The following is a 14,153-nucleotide window of genomic DNA, read 5'->3' as shown; positions in this document are numbered from 1 at the left end:
TAAAGAACCCATCAATTGCTCTAGTGATAAAGTGGCAAGGTCCTTCGACTCTTCAATGGCCAAAACAATCGAATTGTATTTTTCTGGCAAGCTAATCAAGATCTTCTCAACAACCTACTGGTCAGACATCTCTTCTCCAAGTGTTCTAATTTGATTCACCAACAACTTTGGAAAAGTAGTCTTGGATGCATTCTGATTCCTTCACCTTCAAATTGTGGAACTCCCTACGCAACGTCTGAAGCTTGATGGTTTTTACCTTGCTGTCACCTTGGAACTCATTTTCTAATATCTCCCAAGCTTCTTTTGCTGTTTTGGGCTCTCGTGATTCTTGGAAAAATGTTGCCATTGACTCCGTTTTGAATTTTTGAGAGAGCCTTGGCATCTTTCATTACATCTGCTTCAAACTTTTCTCTCTGTGCAGCTGGAACTTTGGCGTCAGCAACTGGTTCTTCAAGTCCTGTTTCAACTATGCTCCAGAGTCTTGACCGAAGCAAAGTCCTCATCTTCATCTTCCAAAAATCATAATTCTCTCCTCTAAAAATTGAAAGAATAGAGTAAGAAACTGATAAACCTTTTTTCCCACCATAAGCCATCTGCTAGAGATGTTTTGAACGTCCAGATATGAACGAACTAGGCTCTGGTACCAATTTGTAGGAAGTGTAGAGGGATGGTAATGCTTAACAAATTTATGGGAAATCTGAGTTGCTACAACATAGCTCTTGTATTACTTCTTATTGCAACTCTCTTAATACAAAATGATATGCCAAAGGCTATCTAAAGATAATACAAAGTACTAGAGAGTTCTTCCTAGACAACTGGCTAGGAACTCTAATACAATAACTCTGGAATAATTGTTCTCGGGAAAGTCTAGAGTCTTAATATTTAGGTTAGTGCATTAATTCCAACACTGAGCTAGTTAGTTTTTGCTCTTCTTGTTGGTTATGTTCTTCCTAATCTGTCAAAAGAGAGATTAAGTTGATGTGCACGTTTTGTTACTTTGTTGTAAATCTACATGAACTATGACTATGATTATTCGTTTATGCTATTAATGATTCTTCTATGTGATCTTAACGCCTCCCATAAACCTGTCATTGTGCATCTTGGAAACAGTTTGGGGAATTCCTATACTGGTCTATTGTTTTTATTCGCTTAATACTATGATCTAGTGATATTCTTCTTTACTTGTAAGTGAGAGGTCTAAGGTTCGAATACTGTAAATGCTGAATTCGAAAATAATTTGTTCCCCACCCTTTAGTGTAGGGTATATTCCATTGATCAAAAAATTGTTATTTTCGTGTCAGGTTAACGAGTCCTGCAAGAAATTGTCAGGTCTATCATCGATTGAGACATGTGTACGCTGCACTAGATATTATAATATTTATAAATGCTTGTAAAGGATATGAAACATGATAACACGCACCATTTGTAGCTTCTTACACACTTTTTTTTAATCTTGACCGTTGTTTCCGTTTGAGTTATAAAGCCCAATTAGAAGGTTTCTCTCTTGTGCATGGCTTACATGCGCATGGGTTGAGCGGTAATATACTAATATATTTGATTAAATCTAGGCCTTTTATGTTTTTAAATGAAAATAAATAGTCAAGATATCAAATATGCTGATGAGCAACCCATCCTCATATTTAATTATATCTCAATCTTCTATTTTTTTTTTATAAATAAAAATGAATGATCGAGATTTGATCAAATATGCTGATGCACCCTCCGCTATCTAATTGAATCTCAGCCTTCTATTTTCTTAAATAAAAATTGAAAGATCTAGATTTTATCAAATATGCATCATATTTAATTAAATCTCAACCTTCTATTTTTTTAAAATAAAAAAAAGGCCGAGATTTGGTCAAAATATGCTGATGCGCAGCACAACCCATCCGCATATTTAATTAAATCTCAACCTTTTATTTTTTAAATAAAAATGAATTGTCAAATATGTTGATGCACAACCCGAATGAGGATCCTATTCGGATCTTCGTTGTGAGGATTCTGAGAATTTTCAAATCGTGTATGTTCATCGTACATTGTGCGGTCAGTTTTCGTTAGGTATTGTTCATGTTTAATTTTAAATAAAAGTATTTAAAATGATTTATAACCACACGATGTATAATAAACAGATATAATTTGAGGATCTTCGAATCCTCACAAAGAGAATCGGAAAAGGATCCTCATTCAACGAACGGCCGACATTTGATCAAATACGTTGATGCGCAACCCATCCTCATGTAAGCAATGGGAAGGGGGGACAACCTCGGAGTGCGTAGATAGGGGTGGGAATTTTGCCCAATCCTAATTGGAACGGGTTAAATTAAGGCCCTTGGGTCAAAATATAAAGCCCACACCAAAAACTCGAGCAAACTTAAACATAGCCGGCTGCCTTCCGAAAATCTTTCCTCTCTGCAAAATCCAAAAACCAAACCATGAAACTCTCCTTCTCTCTCCCTCCCAAATCATCCTCCAAATCAAACCCTAAACGCAACCCCTCCTCCGCCACCTCCACCTTCAACGACGGCACCGGAAACCACCCTAATGACGCCGTTTCCAAACACTTCGTCAGCGAATTCGACGCCTCGAAGCCCTTCTCCGCCGACCTCAAAGCCCGCGTGATCGCCCCGATCCCCAACGAATGGCGGCCCCACAAGAAGATGAAGAACATCGAGCTTCCCATCACCGAGTCCGGCGGCCACGAGCTCCAGTTCGAGGTCGAGACGCTCTCCGTCACCGACGACCCCGACGCCAAGATTTCGTACGGTCTTAATCTCCGGGAGAAATCGGAATTGGAGAATCGGGAGGGGTTGGGGAATGGTGACCGGCCGAGATTGAGAGGCGTGGAGGATACTCTGCTGCAGAAGTTTAAAGACGATTTGGAGCGCTTGTCGGATCATAGGGGGTTGGAGGAGTTTGAAGAGATGCCGGTGGAGGGTTACGGCGAGGCGTTGCTTACCGGGTACGGGTGGTACCCGGGTAGAGGAATTGGGAAGAATGCGAAGGAAGATGTGAAGATAGTGGAGTATACTAGGAGTACTGATAGGCACGGGTTAGGGTTTCTTGCGAATTCGAAAGAGAAGGATAGAAAGAATTCGAAAGAAAAAGAGAAAGAGAAGAGGAAAGATGGAGATGTGGGGAAGGAAGTGAGGATCGTTTCGGGTCGAGACCATGTGGGTTTGAGAGGTAGGATTATAGAGAAATTGGGCAATGGGAAACTGGTTTTGAAGCTGTTGAGTAAGAGCAAACAGCATGATGAAGAGGTAGTAAAAGTGAATGCGGATGAAGTTGCGGAATTGGGTTCGAAAGAAGAGGAGAAGTGCTTGAGGAGATTGAATGAGACACAAAGGAAAATGGGTAGTGATAGCAGGCCGAGACGAGAAGAGCCAAGGGGTCATTCGACGTGGCTTGCGAGGAACATTCGGGTCAGGGTTATTAGCAAGGACTTGAAAGGTGGGAAATTGTATTCGAGAAAAGGGGAGGTGATGGATGTTGTTGGACCCTACACTTGCGATATATCCATGGATGGAAGTAGGGAGCTTGTGCAGGGGGTTTCTCAGGATTTTCTTGAGACAGCCCTGCCAAGGCGCGGCGGACCGGTTCTTGTGTTATGTGGGAAGCATAAGGGGGTTTATGGTAGTCTTGTGGAGAAGGATTCTGACAGAGAGACTGGTGTTGTCAAGGATTCTGATACCCATGCCTTGCTCAATGTGGGTCTTGAGCAGATTGCCGAGTTTACTGGTGATCCCAACGACCTTGGATATTGATTCATAGGTACATTGAATCACAATTTTATTCTCTGTATACTGTGTTTGTAAGCTGACATTCCTATCAACTAAATTTGATATTTTCGTTTCCCATGCCATGCTGCTTCTACTTGGGAGTCTATTGTCTCCTCATTATTTCCATGTAAGAAATTTCCACTGTTGTGAATTTAATTATTTCATTCAGATGAATTTAATAATTTATGCGAATTCCACCATCATAGTCTTCATTGTATGATTAGTCTTTGTGTATCCATTACAATGGTGCTACTGCTAGTCTGGTACTCAGTGGGTTAACAAGTCCAATTCTTGTGTTGTGTGAAGGTCCAAATTTCCAAAAGCCATTGCCTTACCAGTTGGTCGTGATTATGCTGCAAAGAGAGTGATTATTTTGATCTGAAAATGTCATTTTTCAACTAGTACTGTATTTTAAGGTGATTTAAGATAACAGGCTTTTTTCAAATGATTTTCTTGATCTGGAATGTGAATCTTGGTGTCACACCCATGTTAGTTTATTAGGTAAATTACACAAAACTACTACAATTATGGGTTGTACCATAATCTTATATCTCATGTTTTAAATATTGCAATGTCATGCCCAATGTATGAATTTGCTGCAATGTCAGACTTATGTTAATTAATCCGTCAATTTAGCTGTTAAGTGATAATGTGATAAATTAGAAATCTATATTTTTTATTTTTCTCGTCCATTTCACGTGAAAGCCACGTAAATAAAAAATAAAATAAAGCAATTAAAAATAAAAATTTGTGTGCCATAAAAATTAAATAAAAAGTGAGTGGGGCCCACCCCATCCAAACCATCCATCCTCACCCTTCTTCCCCTCCATCCGCCACCCCTCTTTATTTCTTACCACCAAAAACATAGCCTCACGCTTCCTCTAACACACCTCATCTCCCTGCATTTCCAATTCCAACTAAAACCTGCAATTCTGTTAGGACACAAAATAATATTATTGGGCCGAGTGAAGGTTATGTTCGGTCTGAAACTTTTCAAAGAATACTATGGGCCGCCTAGTCAGGTCGGCCGAGTCCTATTGTAAGAGGGATTGATCTGGATGAGAGCGAATGGGCCGAGTCTTAGTATGATAAGGAGTCTTATTGGAATAAGGATACCGAGATTTGAGAAGTGAATGTGGTCGGGTAAAGAGCTCGATTCAGGGTCCCGGTGGAGGTAGGATTGGCCAAGACTTGGTCAGATTAGGCTAAAGTATCCTAATCCTAGTATAGTTCTGGTTCGGTCATGATGAGATTGGCTGCTATAAATAAGAAGGGGGTGCATCGTTCGAGGCTGTTCCAACTCAACACACAAACTGTCCTGCGCAAACCCTCGCTCTACACGAAACCTCTCAACAACCTTGAGATTTTTATTTTCTTTTTCGCCAACACATCTTCAGTTTGGATAAACAACATTGTGAAGGCAACCGACGAACATCTTCAGTTTGGATAAACAGCACTGCCGTAGTAGAATCAGCCGACCATGAAGCACCTTTAGTTTGGATAAACAACACTGCATCAAGGCCGACTGGTTATCTATCCAAGTCTCGGTTGAGAAGGGTTTTCGAATCTTTATTGGCAGAGGTCATCTCACGAGCATTCTCGGCGAAGTGAGGTGTTACGAATGACTAGACTCGGTGCATTGAACGCCGAGTTGTTTTATGATTGGATACTCACAAGTTGGATTTAGAGTTCGGCATTCTGACGGCCGAACCACATTTACGATTAAGATGTACATCTGCTTTGAATACTTGTGTCCATATAGTCAGGTGTCGATTCGACGTGCTTATACTCTTACAAATATAATCACCGTGACCGAATCTGACGCTGACGATTTGTGAACTTCGTAGAACTAGTAGCCTTATCTTTGATAGGATTAAATGCACACCACAAAGTAGCACACAAATGTCCTATTGATTTTCCTTATTAACACTAAGATTAGAAGATTGTTTAATCTAACTACTTAAAATGTCACAAAAACTAGGTTGCTGTCCCTACTAACCAGCCACCGAAAAATAATTATTAGACCGACTTACACTTATCTAAAGTCTATGGAATTTTATATGCAGACACTAGACACATAGAGCTACACTTCTACAAATTTTTGGGATTTTTGGAGTTGATTTGCTATTTAAATTAAATAGAACAAAAACAGGACAGAAACAAATTTTAAGTAGTTCACAAATTAAGAAAAACAAGTTAGGGGAATTGCTATCCACCACCAAATAATCATGCAAACATGATATTTTTCATTCAAATTCCTTTTATTTCCGAATGAAGATGCTCAAGTTGGCTCAATGTTAGAACTCAACCTATTACTCTTTCTTATGTAGTATGTTAAGAGAATGGCGTTTTCAACTTAACTTAGTCTCTAGCATGCAATCTAGAATGACGTGTTCATAGATTTAACAAGTAGAAATCATTAAGAACGAAAAGAGTTTGAGTCATCACAAGGCATCGTAAGTATTGGCGTTGTCTTACTTATCCTAGAAATTAGTTCACATGTTAATCGCAATTAACAAGTACTACTCTAGAACATATGTAGGTCCTCATTTGATAAGGGCAGGCACACACATGTTCATAGCGTTAGAATCCTAGATATGCTTACTACGTATGCATCCATAGAAAACAAATAAAAAATTCATTAACGAGACAAGTAGTGAACCAATTTTCATCCATTCAAAAAAGTAATTCAAACGAAATGTCATAACAAACTTGCAATCATATTCGAGGCTTCAAAATAGCCCCTAACTACTAAAAATTTAGTTACACACAATCCTTAAGTAAAAACAAAAGATAGACATGAGTTTGAGAAGATAGAACTGAAAGAAATCGACTGAGGCCTCCTCCCCTTTCCTTCCTTCCCCAACGCTGCTTTTAAACCAATTCTTGTTGCATCATTTTCTTCTCCTTAACTCACCCACTAATAGCAATTTAATGATGACAATAAGTGGGAGGAAATGGTAAAACAATTGTAACTCTTTGGTTAGCCTTTATGCCAATTACTCCCTCATAATCCCCATCTTTAATTCCATTCCCTTTTATATTTGAATAAATTTCAGCTGACTTGTTCTTGGCTGCATCAGTTTTGGCTGTTAGATTTATTGGGTTTATTGCCTTCATTGCAGTCTTGTCAGTTACAAACTGCTCAGCCTCTTGGAAACCTTTTAGTGTTAAAACGGCCATAACTTCTTCTAGACAAATGATATTAACAATCCAGAAAATGCTCCAGAAAATAGACATCCGTAGCTTTCCAAGACTATAAGGCTCATTCTCTAATTCATTCTGAGCTATTTGAAATTTGCTTCCAAAGTCAGCTGATCTGCACAGGCAGTTTTGACGAATTTGTTACTTAAAATCCCACTTGTGCTATTTTTATTTTCTTTGCTTGACAAATCCCATAAAACACAAAAACAAAGTAAATAGCTCAAAAATATAAGGAACTAACTAAGAAAAGACAAGTGAATTTGATGTGAAATATATATAAATATGAGCTTATCAGTCTTCAGGCTCTAGAACCCGAAGGCCGAGACGTGTTCCTTCCTCGATCGCAGTCGCGAGATTCAGAAGTCAGCAGCGTGCCCAACGCAACATCAACAAATTTTACTCATCGGCTGAGCTTGGCCGTCCAGTTGGCATGCCCCGAACACAACCGAAGGATGTAGTTACCTTATTGATCACTAAGCCTGAGCGCCACGTAGGCTTGGTAGTTTTTAGGGTCAACAAATTTGTGGGATGTTTCATGAGTTAGAATAAAATTTCGATGTATTTGCATTAATGCCTTGTTACTACTTTACTTTGTTGCTTCGAGTTGTAAACATTTTCGAAATGATTGGGGAATAAACAATAGTAATAAAACTACAACCGCGCCAATTTAAAAACTTCATGAAACATCGTAAGTAATAGAGATTAGTTTTACATTTGTTCGGCCTTTACCCGTGCATTACGTTTGGTTATTGCAGCTACACTGCATAATGATGTGTAATGCTTATTTAAGTTTTTCATCCCATTTCAAGCATGTACGGAACTATTGTCCGCCATATGGCAACTCGTATGATTGCGATCTTTCTGGTAATAGTCATACGTGTCTTCTTCATCGTTTCTGGGTCCAAGTTGAGAAAGATGAAAACTTTGGCACGGCGTATTGCAAAAAAATTCTTACAAAATGACGTTCAAATAGGCGTACGAAAGACTCTTCATCGACTCCTATTGGCCTTTTGGTTCAAGTTGTTACGCACATGCTACACTTTGTAAAAGTGTGTTCGTTATGCACACCTCTGTATCATTTTTTAATTCCTTTTGTCTTTGGTCTGAATATCCAAAACAAGGATATTTGTTAAATGATTTGAAACTTATCATTGATGCAACAGTAGCTCGTTAACGTTATATACGTGCGTGTAGGGCATGAGTACTGATGAATAGATTTTATATTATATATTTTACCCTAATCTTAGTATATTTTGGTTAATATATTGGAAGAATTTTGATACTTTGAATTGTATTTTCAATATAGGACTTTCGACTTCCTCTGGAGCAAAACAGGACCAAATGGAGGAATTTTGGAGTAATTCCAATTGAAGGACGTTCGTGAGTCACTTAGCTTAATCGTATCAAAATTTTGGATTTTTCCACCAAGCGGTTATTTTCTGGCGATAAAATAAAGAAGCAGTGCGCAGTGCTGGAAAATGACGTTTTTGGGCTTAAATTGCGTTTTTGGAGCCCAAGATGACCTCGGATGGGTTCATGGCCTTCTGGACAAGTGTTCAGAATATTCCAAACATTAAACCCAGCTATATTGGGCCAGTTTTGGAGCAGCTTATGGGTCCAAAACGTGGCTGTTCAGATTTTAGACGAATTTTACCATTTAATTTGGGGTTATGTTTCCTAATTTATGGGGGTTTTTTTATTAATTTTAGTTTCCTAGGGTTTTTGTGGGGGGGGGGGGGGGGCGCTTAGCAGATATATTGCTTGGCCGTCTACAGTTTTTCAAAACGCTTTATTTTATGCAATTTTGGAGACAAAGAGAAGTGCTAGGGTTTTGGAGATTTTCTACTTGAAGGTGTTTTCAATCATTTTCTTAATAATATTTTCTATGATTTCAATTATGAATATGCGGAACTAATTTCTTTTGCTAGGACGAAGCCTTGAGCCTTAGCATGAATATGTGATTTTTATTTAATTGCTTATGATGGATTGCATGCATACTTTGAATTGTTAATCACCGGGATAAAAACTATCTAATTGTCTTAATGCCTGATCACCATTAGGATCTTTAGAAAAGTAATTTGATGCAATTTTGGTCGGAAGGTTCCCTGAAATTGACGCTGGCTTCTTGCGATTAATAATTGTAATTTCACTTAGGATGAACACCACGTCTTAAGGGTTGCATGGTTTTTCAAAGGATTTTCATAAAGCATAATGAGTCTTTCATGTTCAGATTTGATCCAAACGTCCGGACGGGTTGCATGTTAGATATACGTTCTATGTTGGAGGTTCCAAGTAGAATATGAATTAGGAAAATCTAACCTTCCAAGTGGCATGTGTAGATCATAAGTAATTGGTAAAAGTTCATAGGATTGCTAGGTGATGGTGAAACCCTAGTGCTTTCTTAATTTGATTTCTCCCAAAACTGTTTTCTTTTCCTTCTAGTTTTCAATATTGCAAATTTTTTATTATAATTAATTAATTTCGTTTTTATTTTAAATAGGTTATAAAATTAATCACCTCAATTTCTACTTTACAATAACTAATTGGAATTTGCTTTGCTTCGAATTATTTAATAATCCCTGTGGAGAATGACCTTGCGAGATCCGTTTATACTACAACAACCTTGTGATTCTTGCAAGTATAATAGGAGTTTTTAGCCCATTCACATGAGTAGTAAAATCCCTATCAAGTACTGTACCATGCGCAATAGAGTGTGATATAATATTTGTGATAAAATGAGTTTACCAAGAAAGGAGTGCTCATTTACTGAATCTATTATACTTCAATAGTTCTTCAATTCTTAACAAATTTAATCTATTTTGTCCCATTTTCGTTTTGATAAAGTAGGAATAATAATGCAGAGAAATACATTTGTCCATTTATTGCAGAACAATTAAGGCGAGTCGCGCTCTTTTTCCTACTTGCCGTCTCTTTTTCACGTAACGATGGTCACTAACACGACATGCAAGTTCAGTTCACGATTTTTGCAATTCAATTGTAATAAACTAGTTAGTGTACGAATTTACAAACAAGTAATTTTTATGCGAAATAATAAATAGTTATGTGATTGTTAAGATTAATTAAACAATTTATGGGAACTTGTAAGTTGTGTTTATCGTACCAAAATAAATACCAAATTAGAAACCCTCGTATTTGATACCTCACATCAGTAAATACGTTGCTAAAGTAGTTTTAAATGAAAATGCGTTTTTCATTTTACAAATAACTCGCAGCTTTGCCTCATCCCTTATAAGCGTAGAACACCTTTCGTCAAAGTTCAATTGCATCTAAGGGATCATTTTCTAAGAAAATCAAAAGCTACTAATTCTTTCCACCAATATGGCCGGACAAAACATGTGTCCAATTGTGGTTATTTTGCTTTTGGTGAGTTGCGCACTTCCAACGATGGCGCATCTAGATGACTCGCCGGCCGTGGTTGAGTGCAAAAAACATTTCAGCATAAAGTATGCATTCGACGTCTACAACTATATTTTCAAAGGGAAGAAAATTGATGACTTTAGTTGTCGGGCCCTTGTGGCCTTGGGAAGATGGTGCCATAATGTTTTCGTGAACAACACATTTACTTATGAACACACTGGGAACAGAACTGTCATTCAAGCCAGGGCTGACCGAGTATTGAATCATTGTATAATTGTAAATTCCGTGGCACCACCTTCTTCACTATCTTAAATAGAGAATTTAACATCTCTAGGGCTAACAAATTTGTGGGATATTTCATGAGTTAGAATAAAATTTCAATGTATTTGCATTAATGCCTTGTTACGACTTCACTTTGTTGCTTTGAGTTGTCAACATTTTTAAAATGATTGGGGAATAAACAATAGTAATAAAACTACAACCGCGCCAATTTAAAAAACTTCATGAAACGTCGTAAGTAATAGAGATTAGTTTTACATTTGTTCGGCCTTTACCCGTGCATTACGTTTGGTTATTGCAGCTACACTGCATAATGATGTGTAATGCTTATTTAAGTTTTTCGTCCCATTTCAAGCATGTATGGAACTATTGTCCACCATATGGCAACTCGTATGATTGCGATCTTCCTGGTAATAGTCATACGTGTCTTCTTCTTCGTTTCTGGGTCCAAGTTGAGAAAGATGAAAACTTTGGCATGGCGTATTGCAAAAAAATTCTTACAAAATGACATTCAAATAGGCGTACGAAAGACTCTTCATCGACTCCTATTGGCCTTTTGGTTCAAGTTGTTACGTACATGCTACACTTTGTAAAAGTGTGTTCGTTATGCACACCTATGTATCATTTTTTAAATCTTTTTGTCTTTGGTCTGAATATCCAAAACTAGGATATTTGTTAAATGATTTGAAACTTATCATTGATGCAACAGTAGATCGTTAATGTTATATACGTGCGTGTAGGGCATGATTATTGTACCATGCGCAATAGAGTGTGATATAATATTTGTGATAAAATGAGTTTACCAAGAAAGGAGTGCTCATTTACTTAATCTATTGTACTTCAACAGTTCTTCATTTCTTAACAAATTTAATCTATTTTGTCCCATTTTCATTTTGATAAAGTAGGAATAATAATGCAGAGAAATACATTTGTCCATTTACTGCAGAACAATTAAGGCGAGTCGCGTTCTTTTTCCTACTTGCCGTCCTTTTTTCACGTAACGATGGTCACTAACACGACATGCAAGTTCAGTTCATGTTTTCTGCAATTCTATTGTAATAAACTAGTTAGTGTACGAATTTACAAACAAGTAATTTTTATGCGAAATAATAAATAGTTATGTGATTGTTGAGATTAATTAAACAATTTATGGGAACTTGTAAGTTGCGTTTATCGTACCAAAATAAATACCAAATTAGAAACCCTCGTATTTGATACCTCACATTAGTAAATACGTTGCTAAAGTAGTTTTGAATGAAAATGCGTTTTTCATTTTACAAATAACTCACAGCTTTGCCTCATCCCTTATAAGTGTAGAACACCTTTCGTCTAAGTTCAACTCCATCTAAGCGATCATTTTCTAAGAAAATCAAAAGCTACTAATTCTTTCCACCAATATGGCCGGACTAAACATGTGTCCAATTGCGGTTATTTTACTTTTGGTGATTTGCGCACTTTCAACGATGGCGCATCTAGATGACTCGCCGGCCGTGGTTGAGTGCAAAAAACATTTCAGCATAAAGTATGCATTCGACGTCTACAACTATATTTTCAAAGGGAAGAAAATTGATGACTTTAGTTGTCGGGCCCTTGTGGCCTTGGGAAAAGGGTGCCATAATGTTTTCGTGAACAACACATTTACTTATGAACACACCGGGAACAGAACTGTCATTCAAGCCAGGGCTGACCGACTATTCAATCATTGTATAATTGTAAATTCCGTGGCACCACCTTCTTCTCTATCTTAAATAGAGAATTTAACATCTCTAGGGCTAACAAATTTGTGGGATGTTTCATGAGCTAGAATAAAATTTCAATGTATTTGCATTAATGCCTTGTTACTACTTCACTTTGTTGCCTTGAGTTGTAAAGCATTTTCAAATTGATTGGGGAATTTACAATAGTAATAAAACAACAACCGCGCCAATTTAAAAAACTTCATGAAACATCGTAAGTAATAGAGATTATTTTTACATTTGTTCGGCCTTTACCCGTGCATTACGTTTGGTTATTGCAGCTACACTGCATAATGATGTGTAATGCTTACTTAAGTTTTTCGTCCCATTTGAAGCATGTACGGAACTAGTGTCCACCATATGGCAACTCGTATGATTGCGATCTTCCTGGTAATAGTCATACTTGTTTTCTTCATCGTTTCTGGGTCCAAGTTGAGAAAGATGAAAACTTTGGCACGGCGTATTGCAAAAAAATTCTTACAAAATGATATTCAACTAGGCGTAAGAAAGACTCTTCATCGACTCCTATTGGCCTTTTGGTTCAAGTTGTTACGCACATGTTACACTTTGTAAAAGTATGTTCGTTATGCACACCTCTGTATCATTTTTTAAATCGTTTTGTCTTTGGTCTGAATAACCAAAACGAGGATATTTGTTCAATGATTTGAAACTTATCATTTATGCAACAGTAGCTCGTTAACATTATATTCGGGCGTGTAGGGCATGAGTACTGTACCATGAGCAATAGAGTGTGATATAATATTTGTGCTAAAATGAGTTTACCAAGAAAGGAGTGCTCATTTACTTAATCTATTGTACTTCAACAGTTCTTCACTTCTTAACAAATTTAATCTCTTTTGTCCCATTTTCTTTTTGATAAAGTAGGAATAATAATGCAGAGAAATACATTTGTCCATTTACTGCAGAACAATTAAGGCTAGTCGCATTCTTTTTCCTACTTGCCGTCTTTTTTTCACGTAACGATGGTCACTAACACGACATGCAAGTTCAGTTCACGATTTCTACAACTCTATTGTAATAAACTAGTTAGTGTACGAATTTACAAACAAGTAATTTTTGTGCGAAATAATAAATAGTTATGTGATCGTTGAGATTAATTAAACAATTTATGGGAACTTGTAAGTTGCGTTTATTGTACCAAAATAAATACCAAATTAGAAACCCTCATATTTGATACCTCACATCAGTAAATACGTTGCTAAAGTAGTTTTAAATGAAAATGCGTTTTTCATTTTACAAATTACTCGCAGCTTTGCCTCATCCCTTATAAGTGTAGAACACCTTTCGTCAAAGTTCAACTCCATCTAAGCGATCATTTTCTAAGAAAATCAAAAGCTACTAATTCTTTCCACCAATATGGCCGGACTAAACATGTGTCCAGTTGTGGTTATTTTGCTTTTGGTGAGTTGCGCACTTCCAACGATGGCGCATCTAGATGACTCACCGGCCGTGGTCGAGTGCAAAAAACATTTCAGCATAAAGTATGCATTTGACGTCTACAACTATATTTTCAAAGGGAAGAAAATTGATGACTTTAGTTGTCGGGCCCTTGTGGCGTTGGGAAGATGGTGCCATAATGTTTTCGTGAACAGCACATTTACTTATGAACACACCGGGAACAGAACTGTCATTCAAGCTAGGGCTGACCGACTATTTAATCATTGTATAATTGTAAATTCCGTGGCACCACCTTCTTCTCTATCTTAAATAGAGAATTTAACATCTCTAGGGCTAACAAATTTGTGGGATGTTTCAT

At 37.3% G+C, this 14,153-nt stretch overlaps 1 protein-coding gene across 1 annotated transcript; it reads left to right on the top strand.

Moving 5' to 3' along the window:
* Positions 1-2,353: 2,353 nt before the first annotated feature.
* On the top strand, positions 2,354-4,381 carry LOC103429096 (protein MOS2-like). The gene is made up of 2 exons (XM_029100182.2): positions 2,354-3,771; positions 4,086-4,381. Exon 1 carries the CDS (start codon positions 2,433-2,435, stop codon positions 3,762-3,764), a length of 1,332 nt encoding a protein of 443 aa, XP_028956015.2. The 5' UTR covers positions 2,354-2,432; the 3' UTR covers positions 3,765-3,771; positions 4,086-4,381.
* The last annotated feature ends 9,772 nt before the right edge of the window (positions 4,382-14,153 follow it).

The sequence above is a fragment of the Malus domestica genome, chromosome 03 (genome assembly GCF_042453785.1).
Source record: "Malus domestica chromosome 03, GDT2T_hap1".
Classification (NCBI taxonomy): Eukaryota; Viridiplantae; Streptophyta; class Magnoliopsida; order Rosales; family Rosaceae; genus Malus; species Malus domestica.
Note: the sequence above shows the minus strand (reverse complement) of the source record. Positions and strands in the feature narration are given on the sequence as shown.